The sequence below is a fragment of the Drosophila suzukii genome, chromosome 3, assembly GCF_043229965.1.
Source record: "Drosophila suzukii chromosome 3, CBGP_Dsuzu_IsoJpt1.0, whole genome shotgun sequence".
Lineage (NCBI taxonomy): Eukaryota > Metazoa > Arthropoda > Insecta > Diptera > Drosophilidae > Drosophila > Drosophila suzukii.
Window position 1 is genome coordinate 77,174,907 of NC_092082.1, and position 22,918 is coordinate 77,197,824.

The 22,918-nt window shown below is 40.9% G+C and overlaps 2 protein-coding genes across 2 annotated transcripts; one reads left to right on the top strand and one right to left on the bottom strand.

Annotated features, from left to right (window-relative positions):
* Window positions 1-15,480: 15,480 nt before the first annotated feature.
* Window positions 15,481-16,916, top strand: Tim17a1. Its single transcript, XM_036817912.3, has one exon. It carries the CDS (start codon window positions 15,685-15,687, stop codon window positions 16,363-16,365), a length of 681 nt encoding a protein of 226 aa, XP_036673807.3. The 5' UTR covers window positions 15,481-15,684; the 3' UTR covers window positions 16,366-16,916.
* Window positions 16,917-17,089: 173 nt separating this feature from the next.
* On the bottom strand, window positions 17,090-20,546 carry LOC108017393 (uncharacterized). The gene is made up of 3 exons (XM_036818195.3): window positions 20,272-20,546; window positions 20,046-20,199; window positions 17,090-17,768 (listed from the first exon to the last, which is right to left on the bottom strand). The coding sequence occupies exons 1-3, from the start codon at window positions 20,415-20,417 to the stop codon at window positions 17,406-17,408; spliced, it is 663 nt and encodes a 220-aa protein (XP_036674090.1). The 5' UTR covers window positions 20,418-20,546; the 3' UTR covers window positions 17,090-17,405.
* Window positions 20,547-22,918: the final 2,372 nt, after the last annotated feature.

Consider the following 22,918-nt stretch of genomic DNA (forward strand, 5'->3'; position numbering starts at 1 on the left):
CTGCCGGCGCGTGCTTTTCCTTTATTTTTGCCATTCGGCATTTTTTCTTTTTGCGTCTGGGCAATGTCAATTTTTCTAATGAGTTGGCAGAAATAACTAAATAAAACTGGGACCCTTCTCTGCCTTTAATTTTAAAGGATGTTTTACAAATGTTTGTAAGGGAAATGGACATATTTATACAAGTAACACTATTAAAAGTTCAGATTGTATTGGCTTGTATATCTTTAATCCACACAGTTTTAATTTATTGTTAAAGGCAAGAAGAATGTTTACAATTTATCCTATTTTATCCAAGCAATCTGTTTAATTATTACAAATAAAATAAAAACATCCCTGCGAAAAATAACAAAAATAGTTGCTGTGAACATTTTTTTATTCAAAATAATATTTACTGATTATTTTTTTAAAGCAAATATTAACAGCAGATGTTTCTCTTTATCAGCACACCCATAATAAAATTATTTTGTATGTGCACATATTATGGTTCCATTGGGAAATACCAAAAGTTAGCGATAAGAAAAGAACATATAAAAAACCAAGCATTAAATCAATTTCAAGATAATATGAATCTTTTTTTTAAACCTTTCAATTATTCAGAAAAATGTACTTTTGGGATTTCCATAATTTTAAAGAAGTTTTAATGCACAATCAAGGGCTCTCGTCTACGAAGTTCTACAACTGGGCTGTGCGATTTTCCTAATGAGTTGGCATAAATAAATAAACAAAACTCGGACCTGTGCCGGCATTTGGCTTTAAAGCGTTGTTTAATGTGCAGCACTGGGGCTGGCACTCATGGAGCGCACTGTACGCATGGCTGACCACAGACCACACCCTCACACTGACACCATGAAAGCCAGGTTAGTTGCCTGTGCATTAAATTTGATGGCTGCAAGTCCTCAGCTCATAATCACAAGCAGACGCCCACCTGCGAAAATGGAATTTAATTTGCTAATACGCTTCGTTGAGTGGCGACGGGGAAGCGGGAAAAGGGAAAGGTAATGGGCGGTTCGGGAGGTTTCCAGAGGGTTTTCGGGGCCAACTGAATTGAAGGTAGTCAGGTGAGACAGTTTGCCTATGATGATGGGTTTTTCGGAGCTGCCGGTTTTTTTGTTGCGCCTGTGGCAGAAATTGTTGGAAATTCTTCGGAAATCGTTTCTCCATCCCTGGGCCAGTAATTCTCGGCTAAAACTTGGCTTTTACATAGTTGAACTGGTCTCGGCACTCGCATAGTTAAGCCAATGTAAACTTTTTTAATTTGCAATAATAATAAAAAATTCCGTTTTCGACTGAGAGTCAGCCGGCAGAGGCAGCCGAAGAATTTCGAAAGCCACGTCCATGTCCCTACACCGAATAATTCAACAAGTTTTATGCGTCATCATCATCATCGCCATCACCAGAATGGATGTCCTCGTCCTTGCCACAGCGTTTCAAAAATATTTGTGGTGGCTGTTTGTGTTCTACGGCAACTGGCAAACACATGAGACACATTCTGCGGATGGGAACAGAAAGGCCGTCTAATCCCCGACCAGTCGCGTTGTTTAAAAAACCATTTTGATTTATGCGAACGGGAGGGGGGAGACGACCTGAACCTGGCTGCCTGGGATGTTCAAACACCTGTTGAAAATTTATTGGGCTCTAAGCGAACTATCAGCCATGTTCAGCGAGCTGCGAGGCGATGATAATGATGATGATGATGTATTCACTGGCAGCGGAACTGCCAATTGGCGATAGCGGAATCAAATCAATAATAACACGAACTCAATCAAATGCAAGTCAGAGCCAGCCGTCTGTGCCAATTCCTATGAAATCGCAATCGGAATGGAAATGGAAATGGCTATGGGAATGGCGAAACTTAACTGCGGGCTAAACAAATAGTTGCATTGCCTAAGCCAGGAGCTTGACCCGGGATCGCTCAGTAATCTGGCAACCGTTTTCGACTGTTCCATTAGTCGCGCGCCCCTGCCGAAGGGGGGCAATTTAAGGGACTCGGGCCTGGCTTTCGCTCTAAACCTTGAGCAGACACTGCCGACGACGTCGTCTGGACATGGACGTGCGCGAAAAGGGGGTCTCATAAAATGCAACTAAGCACGCCAGCCATAAATGCTCGAATTATGTTCGGGGAAAGTTCGCATCTTGTCTGAAGTATTTCCGGAATTTCTTATTTCATTTGGGCTACGTCACTGCCACGACAAAGAACTTGGTTATTGGAGAATCACTGAACGAAAAAGGTCTCTTAAATATTTAAACAAAATTATTTAAAACGTATAGCTTACAAAATAAAATTACAGAAACCGTTCAATCCGCGATGTTTATATTGGTTACTATAAAAATGGTTGAAAACTTTTCCTAACCATTTGTAATTTGCTATGAATACATTATAAATACCATCTATTAATATTAATCCTTAAAATAAGATGACTTAAAATATTTGGTGAAATGGCAACATTTCATAGTAATCAAGAAATAAAATTGGGAATTTAAAATATAATATTTATTTGGTTTAGTTCCTGTTCCATTTCTAATAAACCTAAACTAGTGATGAGGGGAGGGGAATGTTGGGTTTTTAATACATTTAAGTAATCCTCGAATACTTTTAAGCTAAGTCTTTTATTTTATCAAAATCTGGGAAAAGCAAAAACTTTGATAATTTAATAAATAAGGTGAGCCTCTACAGAATTCTTCGTAAAAAATGTTAGATGTTAATCTCTTGTTGACATTAAAAATGATTCTAAATTTGTTTGATTACTGTTAAAATATTTTTATACCCGTTACTCGTAGAGTAAAAGGGTATACTAGATTCGTCGGAAAGTATGTAACAGGCAGAAGGAAGCGTTTCCGACCCCATAAAGTATATATATTCTTGATCAGGATCACTAGCCGAGTCGATCTAGCCATGTCCGTCTGTCCGTCTGTCCGTCTGTCCGTCTGTCCGTCTGTCCGTCTGTCCGTCTGTCCGTCTGTCCGTATGAACGCTGAGATCTCGGAAACTATGAGAGTTACAATACTGGGATTAGGTACGCAGATTCCTGAGATTCCTGCGCAGCGCAAGTTTGTTTCAGTAGAGTGCCACGCCCACTCTAACGCCCACAAACCGCCCAAAACTGTGGCTCCTACAGTTTTGATGCTAGAATAAAAATTTTAACTGAAATGTAATGTTCTCATCAATACCTATCGATTGACCTAAAAAAAAGTTTGCCACGCCCACTTTAACGCCCACAAACCGCGAAAACCTGTGACGCCCACAATTTTTATGCTAGATAAAAAATTTTAACTGAAATGTATTCGTCTCGTCATTACCTATCGATTGACTCAAAAAAAAGTTTGCCACGCCCACTTTAACGCCCACAAACCGCAAAAACCTGTGACGCCCACAATTTTCATGCTAGATAAAAAATTTTCACTGAAATGTATTGGTCTCGTCAATATCTATCGATTGATCCAAAAAATTTGCCACGCCCACTCTACCGCCCATAACGCTTAAATCTGTATACCGCCGGTAGGTGGCGCATTTTAATCTCGCTTTGCTGCTTGCATATCTCCATTTAGCTGAGTAACGGGTATCTGATAGTCGAGGTACTCGACTATAGCGTTCTTCCTTGTTTTATGATTGAATTTTCCAGTAAACTAACTCTTTTTCTCAAGTGCAGATGCTGTTGCCGTTGTCGCCGGTGCCAAAGCATCTCTCGTTTGTCCCGAAATCGATTGCGATCCGGCAAAGGATAACTCCAGGCATAGGACCTCCTCCGCTTCCCCCCGCCAACACAGCAGAGACATTAAAGCAAGACGAGGGCAAAAACGATGGCAGCACACTGAGCGAAAGTGCCAACATGTGGTTAGATGTGAAAGGGGGTAAATGGAAAATGGGGAGCGACATTTAGCCCCAGGCGGTGGTATTTTTTTACTCCACGATTGACGGTATCATTCTGAAGCCCCACAAAGGGCCGCTTGATTGAACGAGTGTCGGAACACCGAGCACCGAGCACCGTGAGCAGTGGACAGTGGACAGTGGACAGTGGGCACCTGGCATTGTGCTGATAAGCGTCTGTTTCGACACGCAATGTCCACCTTTTCTCGCCGGGTTTTTCCCAGGTGAAAAACCTGCGTTTTTTGTGCACCTGCGGCCACTGACAACTGCATCTGCGGAAGCTCGTGGGTCCTGGCCAGCCAGTCTGCTGGCTGTTTGTGTAAGCCGCATATGCAAACACAAACAAGCCCCCTTTCACCCTTGTAAATATATTATACTATATACACATTTATCCTGCTGCAAAAGCAGTGGCGCCAGCAAAAAATATCTCCAGGATATGGACTGGCAAATGCTGTGAGTCTAATTAAAACTTAATGAAATGAAGAGCAATACTTTTATTGCCCATTTGCATATGAGGGTCAGTGGCGAGATGTTTTTCATGCATTTTTTTTTTGCATTGCATACAAGCGTAACAAGGTGAAGTTATGCAAACATGTCGAACCGGCAGCTTCACGGCGTTGGCTTAGTGTCGGGCTTAATCAAATTAAATAATGCCGCTGGCATGGCAATGCAAACAACAAGTTGTGGGCGGAAAAGTGGTGAAAAGTCGGGGCAGGGGCTTTCCATGGCAACGCAATTAAAGCCTCGAATGAGCGCAGCGTTAAAATATCAGCTTTCGTTTGCAGAAGTTGATTGCGCAATAGATTAACATGCCGTCACCTAAATACATCACCTGCTGGGCAAACAAGTTAATTGAATTTACAAACTGTGTTTTCAATGCAGACATTCAAGGAGAAGCTCGAAAATTGCAAATGCAGCCAAAAGTTGGAACAATAATGGCGAACAAACTGACTTGAGTTTGAATGTTGTCCCTGAGGACATGAATTGAATGAATTAAAGCAATTATTTATTAGGACTTCGTTTAAATTGCCAAAATAATTTGCATGACATTATTGACATGATGGTTTAAGATTAAAAGGGGTTTATGTGATGGTGAAACGATTAACAAATAATGGCTTACAGTTATTTAATAATAATAAAGCAAAAATTGATTGGCATAGGAATCTGTTCAAAAACAAAAAAGGTAATAATTCCAAGACGAATGTTAAGATTAAAGTTGTAGAATATTCGATAAGCTTTTATTTTATAAAATCCCAAAACATATTTAATAGTGCCAAAAGCTTTTCCTTCTCTTTTTTATGGCTATATTAAAAGCGGATGATACCGTAACTTTTGTTTCCTTTTTACTTTCATTTGCAGTTTATCAACGGACAAAGGTAACCTGGGAAACTTGAAAACAAAGACAGACGTCCTTCAAAAATTGTTACCAATTTAATACAAATTCCCTGCAAAAGTGAGATAGGAATCCACTCGTGAGAGCTGCCAAAATCACATTCCCCCGAAGGTATGTAAATGTTAAATCCAGATTTTTCTCGTTGCGTTTTATGTTCGCTAACCCCGCTGCGTACGGCTTTATTTGAGCAGTTTAAAGTTCGTTTACTTGCCAGGTCAGAAGTCAAATCAAATTTCACGCTCGATTTACAGACTCTGCAGGAGCGTAAATTATTCAGAGGGATAAGGACCCAGTGAAAATATACACATGTATGCTTTATCCTGCGCGTGCGAGTTAATTACTCGCCGAATCGTAAGAACATATATATATTATATAATACCTGTGTCGGGTTCTCGGTTTCTGGTTCAGTTGGCAGGGACTACACTTTCATTGCTGTTTGGCGGCCATTGCCGTTCTCGAACCCTCCGTGCATTAACTTCATTATCACTGCAGAGCAATTTTAGCATACCTGCCCCAGTTCTTCAGGCGCCCTTCTCAAACATAAAATATAATGCGTTGGATCCCCGCTTTTTTGCCCTGCCTTGGCCCTGTACTCCACTTCCACTTCCGAGTTGTCCCTGGGAAAACAGCTTTGGAAAATTTGCACGTCATACGCACACAACGCTTTCCCGGGGAAGCAGGGAAATTCCGGATTTTCCCGGGCAGGGGGAACTTCTAACAACTGACAACCCTTTTTCCCCAGCAGCATTTTATGTGCATTTTAAGCGAACCGAGCGGAGCAAAGTTTTACGTTTTACGATGTGTTTTCAACAGTTGGTACGTGACTTTTCACTGAGCAGCGCAGTTGGTTCCTTAGATTTTTTCATGGTTTTTTTTTTGGCAGTACCGGGAGTCAAGCATTCGGCCGATAGGGTCAGTCAACAGTTGGCCAACACACACATACAACGCACACACTTTTGGCCGAAACGCACTCCTATTAATTGCATGTGTGACCGGAGTCAGCTTTGACATGAACATGGCAGTTGGCATTGGCATTGCGAGGGGGTAGCAAATTTAGTGGCTATGTTCGTAATTGCTTTTGCGTTAAATGTCTAAACTGTGTGCCGCACACAACGAATTTCCCAAAACCCGGCCACTGCCACACGGAGAAAAATATAACCACGGATTATCTAGATATATAATTTATAAACCATGAAAACTAAAATATTTTGTGGCATTTTGAATTGTATTTTAATGTTGATAAATTGTTTTAATGATTTTCTATACATTCTAATAACCATTTTATCGATTAGTAGGTATTTCATATAATCATACGATCTATATTTATTATTAAGGAATTATATCCGCATTTTATATAAGGAATTAGAAATGTTGAAATGTATTTTTCTAAGAGTATTTAAGACTTTTGTCTTTGAAAGCAAGGAAAAACACATCGCACAATGGACTTAATTTGCAGTATATATTTTTTCTTGCACCGCCCCTTTGCCACACACATCGCATCGTTATCGTTCTCATTGCATTATGGTCGACATGCAAGAATTGACCCACTTCTGGGGGCGGGGATTGGGTGGTGCCAAATTGCAGGAAAGGAGTTGAGTGCACCACAACGTAAATCCACTTTCGGTGGCAAGGCGTGTAATTAGCCTCCGCCCGAGTGGCAAACGAGAACCAATTACAATTTCTATTTGCCGGTTATAAATCAGGGTTGCGCCCAGAATGTAAAAACAAAATCTATGAAAATCCAACCAGAAAAGAGGCAAATAAAGTGGGCAATAGAGCTCTCCAAGGATAACAAAATGTCACCGAAAAATCACAGAAAAAAGAAATTAAGGCGAACAAATGGCAAGCGTTGCAAAAACCGGGAATTGCCCACCAATGTATGCTATGAAAAATTTTCATTTCGAAGAGGACCAGAGGAAAAAAACTCGAAGAACAATGAAAACGGTGCGGGAAAAACGAATTGCAATGTTCACTTTCGCTATGTGAGTGTGTGTGTGAGTGAGGGGGTGAGTGTGTGAGTGCAGTTAACCATTTTGAGTGTGGCCAGCGAATCTGCGGCAATGTGAAAAGCTGAATTATTCGGAAAATTCCCCATTAAAGACAAGCCGTGGGAAATGGATGCTATCTGCAGTTGCTTTGAAAGTCCTTTTTCGAGGGGGATTGCAAAGTGGATAGAGGGAGTGGCAAAAAAGTATCAACTGCCAGCATCCGTGTCACTCCATCTGCACACGAGTGTGAGTGCGATTGTGAGTGCGAGTGTGAGTGCTACTGTGAGTGTGGGTATGAACTTGAATGGCAACTTTCGCTTGAAAATGTCGCCATATAGGAGATATGGAACTGATGTAAGTAAACCGCTGCAATGCAAAGAATTCCCCCTAAACCGATGGCTTACAGCGCTTTCAATTTGATTAGGACTGTGAATAAACAAAAGGACTCTACGAAAGCATGCCAAATTGAATAAAGAAATGGAATTTAAGAAACGGCATGGTGGAAATGGAAACGGAGTATTTTCAAAGAAAAATATGCACTATAAAAGCTTCTGACAAAAGTGAAAATATTTTCTGAGCTAAACAAATAAATATTGGAATGTTATTATTCTACAGTGCTTATACGTAAGTGTAAACCTTTTAACACACTGAATTCTTTTAATTGCTGAACTTGTACTTCTGCTTAAATGTATTATGAATATAGAAATGATATCAATTTACAATTTGTATTCACTTTACTAGTTACAAAATAAATGTTACATTAATTTTTTGATTAAGCAAAAATGATTATACATATTTTTGTTAAGCGGATTTACAATATGCTTAAATTTACATAATATGAAATGCCGTTTTATTCTGCGATAATGATGATTTCAACAAGCAATTGAAATGTACACATAAATAATAAAATATTTACATTTTTTATGCACATGGTTGTTTAATTGATTCGCCACATTTCTGAGTGGATGCGATGTATACTCATTTTTCCCTATATGTAACTATTTATTATGTAAAGTATTTATTAAGTGATTCCTCTCTACGAACGAAATGTATTTACAGATATTTCCCATACTCTACTATTCCCTTTTCCCGCATTGTGAGGGAAAATCGAGCTGAGTGCTTCATCCTTCGAGGAACCATCTCGAAAAGGAACCTTTAGCCGCTTTTGAAGACTATTTACACATGGGCGTCTGATCGGGTGAGTGTGTGCGTGTCCTTTGGTTTTCCTAAGACTTTTCCATCCAGGCCCACCACCCATCGGTTGTGTTTGCTTACAAAACTTCACAATTTGATACGGGGGAGTGGGGTGAAAAAAAAACCGATTTTTATTTTCAATTTTCTTTGTCGAACACATGACAAAGTGCCATCAACAAGCGAGCGAAGCGATGCGACGCGTTAAGGGAGCAACAAATGTGTGTGTGTGTATGTGTCAGGAGGGGGCGGCTGGGGCCAAGGGGCGTGGCATTTGCCTGTTGAAATATTGCAACCGCTGCCAATAAGCGAGGAAAGGATAACAAAAATTGAGCGATGTGTCTGCCGCACCCAGGGCTACAAGTCTAATAAGGACAACTTGAATGATACGTATTGTAGACAACACATCGATACACAGATGGGTATCCCCTCCTTATAAGCGGGGTCCCCGATACTTGTATTGACAAAATGACAAATATGGCTGCCAACGTATTTTACTTGTGGATTGCCTGAGCAGCTGGGGCTTGAAATTCGATGAGCGGAGCCGCCGGAGGAAGTGGTTTGATTGCCACCACATCAGTGGCACCTCACTTCCTCTTCGGCAACCTATCACCCCATTTATCCAAAGCCCATAAAATTTGGGGTATTATTTATCAAGGAAAACGTCTTGGGAAGTGGGTTAAGCTTTATGGAAATGAAAAGTTTTATAAGCGATTTAACTAATATTTTTACTTTGGCAATTTGTAGAATAGTTATTACCTTAGGTATAGTAAGCATGTTTGTTTAATTAATTTTATACTAGGGTCCCATTTTGCCTCAGTAAATTAATACACATTTATGAAAATTAAAAAATAATATTATAATAGGATTTAAATTTAAATTGCTTTGTTCAATTGAATTTCGCATGCATTGATTCCTAACTTCGATTAGATGGACTTATATACCCCTAATAAGAAGAAAAGTAAACTTTACATTATATTCAAATTTCTTGTAATTTCTCCTTGATTTTTCCGGTTGGCTTTCATTACCTTCCTTTTTGTTTTCCCCTGGCAAGCTGATCAAATAAATAATGAACGAAAATGAAGGTTTAAAGTGTTAATTAAACATACAAAGCTCGTTTCCATTCTGTTGCTGCTGCATAATTTGGAAACTCGCGGCCATTTTTTGTGTTTCATTTTCCGCTTTTCCTGTCCATTTTCAACCCCTCCCTCAACCCAACCCCGCCCACCGTCATTACAGCTTGTAAGTGCTCATTAACATAAGCCGCTGATGTCGTTGGGCACATTGTTGCCATTCCGGTGGCTCTGCGGACTTTTGTTTGCCCATCGGCGAGTGTCCAGGACTCCAAGTTCGGGACTCAGGACTTGGGAGTCACGCTGATTGTCGCATTTAAATTAATTTTAATAAAACGACAAAAAGCAAGAATCAAGCAAATTATAGAACCCAAAGACACTGGCCCATAAAAGTAAACAGGCGGGTGGATCTGCCGAAAGCCCCGAATATAAAAGTTAAATTAAAAAATAATATCCGACGAGCACCACGACAATGAAATCGACGGCGGAGAAGGCGAACAAAAATGCGAATTACATATAAAAAGCCGCAATTGAGTTTTTGGACTTTTACCAGCACCCGGAAAAGGGGGGAAAATCGAGGGGGAAAAGCGGTGAAAGGCATTGTCGAGTGGGTAAACTCCACACAAAAATATATGCGTAAATCTCGACGATTTCAGGCGACTGACGATTTCAATGGGCGTGGTAATGGGCGGTGGGTGGTGGCAGTAAACAACAAAAACAGGAAAAACAACAACGAAATGTGAATCCAAATGAGCAGCACAGGAAAATAAAGGCAGAACTGAAGCGAAAGCAAGGGAAAACCCGACAAAGGATCTGGCGAAAAGCGGAAAGAAAAGCGTCTCTCGTAAAATTTCCACACACACACATATGAGCTTAGCTGCACAGCTGATGGAGGGGGGTGGGGAAAATGGGGTGGGGGTGTGGAAAATGTCTTAAAGCAACCGCTGCATTGTTTCATTAACTCCGTCCGGAAAATGTGTGCGTTTCAGCACCCCATTCCCCCGCGTTTCCCGCATCCTGACAATATTTTATGGCCCCTTTTTTAAACCGAGATCATTGAACGCTTAACTACACTGGAAAAACCCTGCTACTGATTGACAAACCACTGAAAGCAACCACATGTAATAGTTTTTCATTCTCATTTATTTCTACAAAACCAAGCCTTCAAATTGCAACCAAAACCGTCAACTGATTTTATTCGATGACTACTACCGATGGCCTAACCGCAATAAATGAAATTTTACTAGCAGATTGGGATTTAATTTACCTAAATCAATTATTAGGCAAGAGGGCTGACGTTATAAAATTAAACTTTGAAAAAGGTTTACCACATTTTAAATTTAAATTCAAATCAAAAAGTTAATTTTACAGGTAAGACGGTTTTTTATTTAGCGTAACAAAGGCTTTGTGGTAAAATTCTGATTTAACAAAGTGCTTTAAATTTTTAGTAAATTTATAAAATGTTGTTGTTTAATTCATATAATAACATTTTATTTATAACTTCATCTCTTAAGCATGATTAATTAAAATATTTGGAAAATAAATATAAAATGAATTTAAATTTGTTATTAATCCTTTTTCCAGTGCACATTGTTAACCCCTGACGTTTCATGTGAAATACACCCAGCGAAACCCGCCTTAATTTTTTTTTTTGAAACAGAAAATAAAAATATAATACACAGGCCAGTTTTTTATCAGGAATCCGCCCATCGAGCTGCAGAGATTTGCATTACTTTATTGATAGACAGCCTTTTTTTGCGAGTACATTTCGTTTAAGCTGACGCATTCCGAGTTGATTTACTCATCATTCGCTTAGACGAAAATCTCGTAAATCTCTTTATAATGAGGAAATAAGTTGTAATTGTGAAATCTTTATCGCTACATGAAGATGGTTAACAGCGGGGAGGGCTCCACTGCTAATTAGTGAGCTGAAAAAGCGAAAACTGAGGCGTTCGCTTCGACTCATTTTAATGAAGTTTTCCAATTTACTTTTTGCCTGCTTGCTGCGCCGCGGTACGTAGTACGTACTACGTAGATATTTGTTTTCAATGGGAAATCACCGGGACAAGGACGATTCCCGGACAGTTTCCCGGTCCATTTCCACCACTCCCCCGGTGCGATCCTCATTTTCAAGCACAATTACCGCACGGAGGCAAGTTTTCAAGGCCGCTTTTAGCACGTAAATTAATGTTGTTTCGCGATGTTTGTTGCTGCTGCTGTTGCTGCTGCTCGCCTCAACTTTTGTTTAGAGTTTTCCTAGCCAAAGGAAACTTTTCTCGTTTTTCCACGCCGCAGTAAAAGCGTTTTTCTCCTTTCCTCGCACGAAACTGTTGAGTGGCAAGTACACAGAAGTGTTGCCGTGTGTGTGTGTGTACATTTTTTCACCCAGTCTGTGTGCTTTGTGCAGTCATCAACACTCGCAAACACACAGTGCCGCGGAGGAAAGTAAATAGAAAGGACATTAAGTGGCGTTAAACAGACGCTCGTGCAACAGCCGCAACATGTGGAGTGGACCAGCGGGGAAGTGGCACGCCAGGACACCGGTCGGAAAGGGGGGAAAATGCATGAGGCAGCACCATGGCAAAGCACATTTATTACCCTGACACTTGATTCAAATCGGTTTGCTGTTTGTCTCCGCATTTTGTATTTCCGCTGCCATAAAGTGGAACATTTAGTTTCAGGAAAAATTGCATTTAAAAGGGAGTTTAACCTGGCAAGGCCCCACAGAAAAGATTTTCAAGGAATAACCAATACTAAGGAATATACATCAATTGTAATCACTTTATATGGTTTTTATGTAATACAAAAAATTAATCTCTTCATAAAACTCAACTTGATTATGTAGATTTTATTTGGTATTTATTTGGTTATGTTTTTTAACACTCCCCTTGATTATGTAGTACTTATTTGGTTATGTGTTTAAGTACTTCAAAATACTGCATAGTCAAATATATAAAGATATTCTAAGTAAATAAAAAATTTCGACTCATTTTATAGCTGTATAATAGTGCACTAAAAAAAATATTATATAGTTAAATTTGTCTTATGCAATTTTAAGCCGTTCTTTAATTGTTTTTTATTTTTGAAGGTTTAAGTGTAACAAATCCATTATGAGATTCAGGCATTTCTTCAAAGATTTAAAAATTACTTAATTTGATTTCGTAACGATTTCTTTGGGTGACACTTGTACTTGGCAAATACTTTTCCCTGCCATTTCTCCCTGTGCACTTACTTATCATTTTATGCCGCTGGGCGGTGCGCAAATCCCAATGCTAGGATTAATCCGGCTAGCTGTGCTGAGGCTCGCGAAATTCCGCCTTTGACTTTGACCGCACTCGAATCGAAAACTCGCGAATTGGTCACCGGGAGTATCCGGGAATTAAGCCCCGAACTTTTTAAAGGAGGCTCGCACTGCTCTGTTGCTTTTCCGGTCGTGCTGCTGCTGCTGCTGCTGCTACTGCTTTTGCTTTTGCTGCCACTCCTGCTGCTGCTTTTTGCGCTTTTGCCGCGTTTTTCACCCAAGGACCCAACCAAGACGAGGACTGTCGACGAACTGTGCGTCCAGCAGCTGTTGCTGCCCGCTGTTATACGTCACGTAGCACAGTTCACACAGGCGGCAAGTCCCCAGGCACAGTGGGCCATTGCAGGCCAATTCACGCACACACGGCGTATGCGCAATGCCCAAAAATGCAGGAGAGTCGGGCGAGAGCAGGATAAACGAGGGAAAACTCACGCAGCGGCGGAGCAACAATTTGTTGACGAGCCGGGACGAACAGGACATTTAGCTATTTGTTATACGGCAGACAGGCAGCGATGTCCTGTCCAAAGGCAAAGGAATAAGACCGGAAGCATAAAGTCAGCGCGATAAGCAAACGAGGGAAGGGCAAGTTGTCCTCTCTTACAGCTGCAAATTCCTGCTGTCTTTTATTGGTAATACCGAAGGGCAAGGGCCGGGACGAGCTCACCTTTTGTTAACCCACCTGAATTTTCCTCCTCAGTCGCTGCCCTTCCTACGACATTAGCATAATCGGCTGGCAGTGCCGTGGAAATTGAGTTGGAGCTGCCTGTGCTGCGCCAGAAACTTACTCCGTGGCACACGCGGCGTATGCGCAATGTGCGGCAACTGTTGCTTAGGCCCCCTTTTGGCACCTCCCCCCTCAAAGGGGCTCACCATCCCCCTGGACTTAATAAATATGCATGAGCGTGCCAAGGGGTTTCAATTAAATTCACTCAAATTGCGGTCAACGTAGCTGCTTTTTTTGTGGACGAGGTCAAGAATTTGCATGCAAATATTTTCGGCATTTCCTCTCTGCAGGAAATTTATTTGTTTTTTGCATTTATTATGGGCATAAGCACAGAAAAAACGGCGCAAATTAAGACGCCAGGGCTGCGATGCGTGCCCGGGAAGTGTTAAATTGCCAAATGAACTTAAGTGAAATGAGTGGCGAGGGTAGCAGCTTTAATGGCCAGTATTCTGGTCTTTCCGCTTGGCTCCAAATTGGCGCCCAGGAATGGGGGATTCCAGGAGCTTCTTGGCCGAGCAAACATGAACGAAAAAACATGGAACGTGCCCTGCCTGCTAAGGACATTCATTACGCAAGCAATGAAGCTGCCCTTCTCCCCAGCCAACCGCCCCCTTTTTGGCCAGTCGACTGGGTTGAGTGGGCCAGCCTTGCCTCCTATTGAACTATTCCAGTTTTATTTCTCGCCATTTGGCTGGGCCCACACACAAACACACACACACACCCACCGAGGACCTGAACTGACTTCTTGCCGTCGAATCGACCCGGTTGTTGAACCACAGGCACACAAACACAAACACAAGCACTAAACACCAGCTCGCCCAGAGTGGAACACCTGTTGATTGGACCTTTCAGGTTGTTTGAGCCACATCCAAAGCCAAAGGCAGCGGCAACAAGGCGATTTCCTTTCAGCTTATGTGGGCTCAGTTTTGTAGTCGAGCCGGCTCCTTCTAATGGCCATGGGATATTGAATCGATTGACGGGGCCGCAGGATAATGGTGGGAAAAAGTGTGGGGGTGCCTAAGGAGCCCCAGAGGCTGTGGGAAAAGTCATTTGGCCCAAACAACCACAGCCCGTGTCGGAGTTACATCCTTGTTGGCGCTCGTGTCGACAACAATTGATTTCAAAATATTAATTAACCGGGTAAACCAATTGAAGTTTCCTGAGACGGTAAATGGCAGGAAAAGGGCAAATAAAACAGAAGCAGTGGCTCTTAAAATGTGTAACAAATTCGGTACTTCCTTTTGATGGTACCGAAAACTGGAGGTGGTAGCTAAGCGTTTAAATACGATTCGAAGTAAACGTCTCAGCTAATATAACATTTTAGGAGTAAAAAACTAAATAATTAATTGCCTTCAAAAAATTATCGTTCTTCATAATATTGTTTGCATGTTTTTAATTTTTAACCATGAACATAATGCATGTAATACGGTCCCACTGTCAATAAGCTCCTGCGTAGGTGGACAATTAAAAAGTAACCAAACCAAAGGTAAATACATAATTACAAATTGTTTAGTATATGGATAAATTCTTACATTATTTCACTTTTTTAGAGTTAGTCCATAGAAATGGCCGCACGCCAATTACCTAATCACATAAAGAAAATACTGAGAAACTAAACTTCTTGACATATTATGTCTTGCTCTTCCCTTAAGTGAGTTTTAGCGAATTTTACCAGTTTTTATCTATCGAATTCGCTGTTGTGGATTTCCGTTGCTGTTGCAGAAGCACACCTTCTGTCTGAACAGGCTATAAAGCGAAAGAAACTATCGAACCTGAGATAGAAAACTCTGTGTTTCAAATGACTCGATAATGTGGAGATATCGATAGATCGGGCAGTGTTGCATAAGTCATAAAACGGACCATCCATTACTTCCTTGGCAGCGGAGGTGGTCGGACGGCCCTAAATAGAGGCGGGGTAATATAAAAAAAGGACTAAGTTAAATAAAAGTCCCGCAGATGGAGTTAAATAAATTTTAAAATGTATGAGTACATATATTTGTTGAAATCCTTTTTTTTTTTGGTATCATACATGCTAGTAAGATTCCGAATATATCATTTTGTCAAACGGTATTATGTATACTCCAAAATACATTCCAAAAACACACGTTTTCGATTAGAAGCCAATAGCAAGTAGACAAGGGTTTTCGTCATGGAGTACAACCGCCAGCCGTGTCCCATTAGGATTGTAGAAGATTGCGGGTGCGCTTTTATGATGGGCACCATCGGAGGGTCGCTGTTTGAGTTCCTCAAAGGGTTCCGTAACGCACCGTCAGGAGTGCGACGCGGCCTTTACGGCGGCTTTGATTCGGTGAAGATGCGGACGCCAGCCATCGCCGGCAGTTTTGCCATTTGGGGAGCCACCTTCAGCACGGTGGACTGCGTCCTGGTCTCCTATCGCCAAAGGGAGGATGCCTGGAATTCGATCGCCAGTGGAGCAGCCACCGGCGCAATTTTGGCAGCCCGTAGTGGTCTTCGGGCCATGGCCAATAGTGCTCTTGTGGGCTGCCTGGTTTTGGCCATGATAGAAGCAGCCGGTGCAGCAGTAGCCACCATCAATGCAGACGATACCGGGACGGAAACATTCATCAATCCACATCGGGCTCAGTGGGAGGCTTATCACAGTGCGTACAGGCAAATGGGCGTTTCCTCGCAAGATTTTGCTGACGCGGAATTTGAGCAAGTGCTGGAAAAATGCCGAGCGTACAGGGGCCAAATTGTACTGCAGGATGCAACATTAGGTTCTAGCGAATTAAATAGTTTCGACCGGGAGTCAGAAGAGAAGGGGAATCACTCCCTACTGGATCTCGTCAAACTGGCTGAAAACTTCTAATTTCTCCCAGAAAAATCTTTTTTTTGTTTATTGAATCTTTTGTTTTCGTGGCCGCTCGTCCAAATTATTTGCATGTGCTAATTTTCTCTGTTAATTTGCTGATCGTATGAATATATACCAGTCCAGTGTCCAATTAAGTCATAATTGCCTATAGTATTACACGCTCAGAGCTCAACATTTTGCAGCATTTAGCTTTTTTCGGCTTAACTTTGCATCTTGTATTTTATATCAGTCATTCCTGAACATAAGGATTTAAAACGGCCAAGACCATTCCCGCTGATTGGCTTACATTTTCTACAGATGTTCAGTGTTATATATTTAAGCTTTATTAATAGAGTTTAAAATAAAATTGTTGTTCAATATGTCGATTAGTATAGAGTCACATTCCCATTTCTTTATAAAGTAGTTATTCTTTGTCCACTTAAACACTACAATCGCTTTTCTTTAATTGTGTAATTTATATTTTCTCTCTCAGAGTATTAACTTCAGGAACTGAACAAATATGACTTATGTATATTTAAGAAACCACAAAGTAATTTTTTTAATTTATCGAATAAACCTTCAAAAACCTTTTCAACAACACTTTTTTAATCGTGGCGACATTGCCGAACACTGTTTTTTTTGAGAATCGAATATTTTTTGATATGCGGAGAGTAAGTAAACAAGCCGATAACCTCTCATTATTATTTTCATTATTTCCCCAACAAATTAACACTCAGTCCACTTTTAAAAATCGTTTCGAATGTTTTATTATAATTAAGGAAAATCATAAATTAATACAAAATTAAAAATTACACTAGTTGATGAGACAGAACAGAGCATAGGGAATTGGAAGGTTGTTACCAGGAAAAGAATCAGATGTCATGCAACAATTTGGCCAGAAAACTGTTTTTAAGACAATCGGAGAGTAGATAGTAGACATCGATCATCGTTCACCGCTGCCGTTTTAGAGAATATCATTTTTGGTTTTAGTTGGAGAGTCGCTGGTTCTTCCGACCGCTCTCGTCCTCGTCCTTATTCTTATCCTCATCCCAAGCCATTTAGATGCGCAGATTTGGGTTCGTGTAGCGCACGTACTTCAGAAGGGCATCGTTCTCCTCGCAGACGAAACTCTTCTTGTGATGGCAGGCAACGTCGTGCCAGTTAACACCATCGTTGTAGAACTGGTTCAAAAGGGCGAGGCAGTTTTCCTTCGCGCCATTCTGTTTGTATTCACGATCATCGGGCTGGGGGAGACCGATTCCACCGGTGGGAGACCAATCGCCCTGGGAACGCTCAGTTGTGGGTGCAAGTTTCTGGAGGGTGGCGGTCCAGAACCAGCCGTTTACGTTCGTAGGCTGCAGGTCGGGGCGATCACAGCCCTTGAAGTCGCAAATGCGGCCGCTGGTCCAGATGTATTTTACCTGTAAAGTGATCGGATAGATTGCGATATTAGCAAAATATTGTTAAAAAAAAAAGAGGTAAATAAAAAATTACTGCACTAGATACATTATAACTGACATGCGAATGGCAAAACGCATGCTTTGAGTGTAAACGATAACGCAGAGGCTCGACTTATTGAATTATTGTAAGTTTGTTGTTATATTGACAGTTTGACAGATTGAAAAGAAAAGTAAAGCGCCCTAATTTTATAACATTCACAGGTCGGTCTATACAAAAAATAGTTAAAAAAGTGAATAACTCAGTTTTCCCACAGTTCATTGTCCTGTTCAGATACTTAACAAGACATATATTTCCCCAATCAGTAGCGCCTACGCAAGAAAATGCAGCGTTGGCATCGAAAAAAGCGGTAGAAATTCCAGCTAGTAACTCTTATGGGCCTGTCACGCCCAAACAACTATTATTATCGCTGAAAGCGAACCGATTCCCATTCCCGTCCCAAGTCCGCGCCCTTTTGGAGCTGGCGCACCCGATACTGTCAACATTTCAAGTGAGCAGAAGCAAAAGCAACGGCCGCGCAGCCGCAGCTAAGCGCTCATCAGTCACTTTCACCTGATGGGCCATAAAAATTGTTTTGTAAAGGGGGCACACAAAGACCCAGACTGCTCGGTTAGGCTGTCTGCCCTTTTGGAAAACTCCAATGAGCGTAAAGTTGAAACAAATTTATGGGCATTGATTTCGGTTTTGTCGGTGGCGGTTTTTATATCGTTTCATTTGTGGGAGGTGTGGGGGCCCGGTAATTGTTAAAAACTCGGACAATGAATGCATTTGCCCCATGGCGGAAGCCCAAATGAGTTGTGTTTGTGCACCTGTCGGTTAAAGCCAGGTAAAAGTGAACTAAACCCGTTGATAAGGCAGTAGGAAGTTTGTTGGGGGAAAAATGTAAGGAAAGATATGTGAAAATAGGTCATAACTAAAGACAACAATGCATTATGAGGGCCTTCATTACAATATTGAGAGAAAAAAATTTCTTTATCAAAAAGAGGTTATCATCATGAATAACGTCTATATATAAAAAAGAGTTTCCATCCATCTTTAAGTTTATACCACAAGTCTTTGGTTTGCATTTAATTTCCCCTTGCGTTAGACGCAAAATATACTACTATTTAATCTGTTTGCGTGTTCGAGGTTTGCTAATTTGTTGAGTAATTTCGATGAGTAGCTTTTCCGGCCAGGCTTTCCCATCGCACACATGAACTTTCGATTTCAATTTGGCCACCACTGCTTTCTCATGCCGCAAAAACAGAGGCGATACGAGAGGTGAGCAATGAGTCGGAAGATGGCAGATGAGATGAGATGGGCCTGCCTGACCACAACTCTAGACTTGACACTTGTCCATCTCGAGAGTGTTGCGTAATAGCAGACGACTCCGTTCGTGTGCGAAATTACAGATGCAACCACTGGAAAGTTTTTTTTTGTATATTTATGATTCGTTTTTTATCTTTTCATTCGGGGTTTATGTGTAATTTCACATTGAACTTTGTAGAGCGATGTTAATGTCAGAGATTTCGCCATTAATTTTCTGAGTGCCGCAGCATCCTCAAAATTAAGGTCAGTTTTTTGTTAAGCGTTGTCCAAGCTGCCAAATAAAACGCGCTAAACAGTTCACACGCGGCTAAACGGACGTTATTTAACTCGCCAAACAAATTAAAAAGGTGACATAATGACAAGCCAAACAGGTGAAAAAATAGGGAAAAGATAAAACTGATAAATGCAGATACAATAAATTATTGGCAAGCTTTTGTGACTGTCTTCCACTTCATGTTTAGGGTTTAATTTACGTCTATAGATACAGGTGTTTGGTTATGCGTTTATGATACCTTTCGCCGAAAAAATCCATTTATAAATAGTAAATGAGTTGCATATTTCTGTGTTATATCGATCATTTGTTTGATCTATCATAGCTTAAGTGCTTATCAAACAGGTGCAGTGAAGGTGGGGCCAATTTATTTGGGGCTTACACAAGATCTCTCTTGGGGTGGGGTCAATCGATTTATTGACTTGACATTGTTTTGAAAAGATTGTAACAATTGTGAAAGCTGAGTCATGAAGTTTTTATTTTCCCCAGATTGAACTACATATCAGTTTGTGGCTTAAGTCTTTTGATTTGCGTACTATTTTGTTGACAAAAATGTATGGGTTTATTTTTATACCAAAGAAGGAATTTATAGTTCATTTTTGGACAGTCATTTAATTGACTCAATTCTTAAATTCAAATTTTTATGGAAATTTGTACTTACATTTTCGCGCACAACATACTGCTTGATCCACTCGTTCTCGAGACTGGTCTCCAGAGAAACGGAGTCCATGCAGCGCCTGCGGCAATAGTTCCTGGCCGTCAGCCAGTCCTCCTCCACACCCTTCAGCTGAGGGTCGCGCCACGAGAAGAAGTAACTGTGGGGCAAAAAAAAGAACAAACCTTATAGAGAAACCGACTTTTTTGGAGCCCACATCCTGCCGACTCACCCCTTGCCGTCGGGAGTCCTCTCGTGAATGATACGCTGGGCACAGAGCTGCGGATTTGGCGGCTCCAGGCGTCCGTTCTGGAACTGAGCGGATCCCAGGCTCAGCACGCTCAACACACACACTCCGGCGATAATGAAAGCTTTCATTTTGGTTTTGTTTTTTGAACAGTCTATACACTGGCACTGTCTTATGCGTTTTCGATTTTCTTTTTGGGCTCGCGACGCGCTTTCTTCTACCGACCGATCGGCTCGCACTGATCAACTGGAATGTCAAAAACATTGGGGAACCCCGCCTTATATACCAGCCGAGAGCCCCGTCGATCCACTCAATACGACGAGAGAGACAGACCTGAAAGAGAGCATGAGTGATGGGTCTTTTTTTCGGTTTTTTGTCAGTTCTACACTCGAAAAAGGTTTATTCGATGTATTGCCTTGTTTTTGGGAAAGTTAACGATTTGTTTATAATATTTAATATTATATTATATTATTTTAGTTTACCCTTACCTTGACTTTTCTTGTTGGTTTACTTTACAATATTCAGGTAAATTAAATAAGGAAGTCAACTTTTCCAAGCTGAAATGTGTATACCCTCTTTAAAAAATATATCAAATAGTCATGTATGTACTTAGATGATGTAACAAATTTTTGAGTAACTGAATTCTGTAGTATGTATATTTTAAAAGCTAATGTAATCTTATAGTATTATATTATTTAACAGTGAATATCAAAAAAATGTATAAAAATTAATAAAGTGGTTCCTAAAAGTGAGAACGGTATGACACTAAAGTGCGAACTTAAAGCCAGCCTACTTTAAAAAATTATGAGATAATCCCATGATAATTTCTGAGTATGTGTTCGAGAGGATTAGCCTTATATTTTCAAGAGGAGTTTCGAGCGTATATTTTTTAGGGCACATGGAAAATGGACTCTTCGACTGCGCCTGCTTTGCATGCAATCTTGAATGTTAAGTGGTCGAAATGGTGCTTTAAAGGGGTGCTTCGGTGGGTGATGGGTGGCGACTCTTTAGCTTGCGCATCATTTTGCACCACTTTGCTTTGAATGGTCGTTGAATGGATTGGCCTAACTCCCATCTAATTAGCTACACAAACACGCCACGACTTGAGCCAAAATCTTTTTTGGCACGGAAATTTCGATTTTTCTCTTTTTTGTGGTGCGTCTCCTGTCTCTTTGCATAAATAAATGCATTTTGTGCTATTGTTTGCTTTGTTTCAGAAATATGTATGTATTTGTCGCTTCGTTCATTGCGTAATCTAAGCTGAAATGTTGATTAACAATATAAGTCGATTGAATTCCACAAGTGACATATATAATTGAAAAGAAATTTTTATAAATTATAAGTTCTATCTGTATTTTGAGAGCTATGTTATGGTTTTGGGAATTTATTATTTTACATGGGTATGGTATCAAAACATTACGTAACACAGTCATAAATAGCCAGAAGATATGTCCAAACACACTTGTTATTGCATAAGCATAAGAAATGATGCCCGGCCCATCTGCATTATTTTCTCCGCACAGCACAGCTTGGGACCCAGATCAAGGTCAGCCGCGATGAGTACGAAAATTTCACCAGTTGAAAGTGAAGAGTAAGCCCGAAAACCACGAAAACCCAACAACCCAAACCCAATTCACGCATTTCAACATGATCGCCTCGATAAGTTTTGTCTCCTCTTCTCTCCTTTTTTTTTACATCTCCACCTCACGTGCAGCCAAGCATGTCGACCCTACAAAACCCAAAATATCAGTTGAAAACAAGGGAGAACGCTATAGTCAAGTACCTCGACTATCAGATACCCGTTACTCAGCTAAATGGAGATATGCAAGCAGCAAAGCGAGATTAAAATGCGCCACCTACCGGCGGTATACAGATTTAAGCGTTATGGGCGTTAGAGTGGGCGTGGCAAATTTTTTTTTGGATCAATCGATAGGTATTGACGAGACCAATACATTTCATTTAAAAATTTTTATCTAGCATGAAAATTGTAGGCGTCACAGGGTTTTGCGGTTTGTGGGCGTTAAAGTGGGCGTGGCAAACTTTTTTTTGGGTCAATCGATAGGTATTGATGAGAACCTTACATTTCAGTTAAAATTTTCTATCTAGCATGAAAACTGTAGGAGCCACAGTTTTGGGCGGTTTGTGGGCGTTAGAGTGGGCGTGGCAGTCTACTGAAACAAACTTGCGCTGCGTAGGAAGCTCAGGAATCTGCACGCCAAATCTCAATAGCCTAGCTCCCATAGTTTCCGAGATCTCAGCGTTCATCCGGACAGACGGACAGACGGACATGGCTAGATCGACTCGGCTAGTGATCCTGATCAAGAATATATATACTTTATGGGGTCGGAAACGCTTCCTTCTGCCTGTTACATACTTTCCGACGAATCTAGTATACCCTTTTACTCTACGAGTAACGGGTATAAATATAAAGGTTTTCGCCGCCGTTAAATCGCACTTTACGGCAATCGGTTAAACGGCAAAAGTTACACGAAGGCAGGTGTCGCTCATTACCTGACACATGTATCTCGTGGGATATGCGGATTATGCTCAGAGCAAAGCCGCGCCTATTTTCGAGGAATTTTAAATATTTTTTGCAAGTTTTCAAGAGAAATTATATTTGGTGAAATTACCA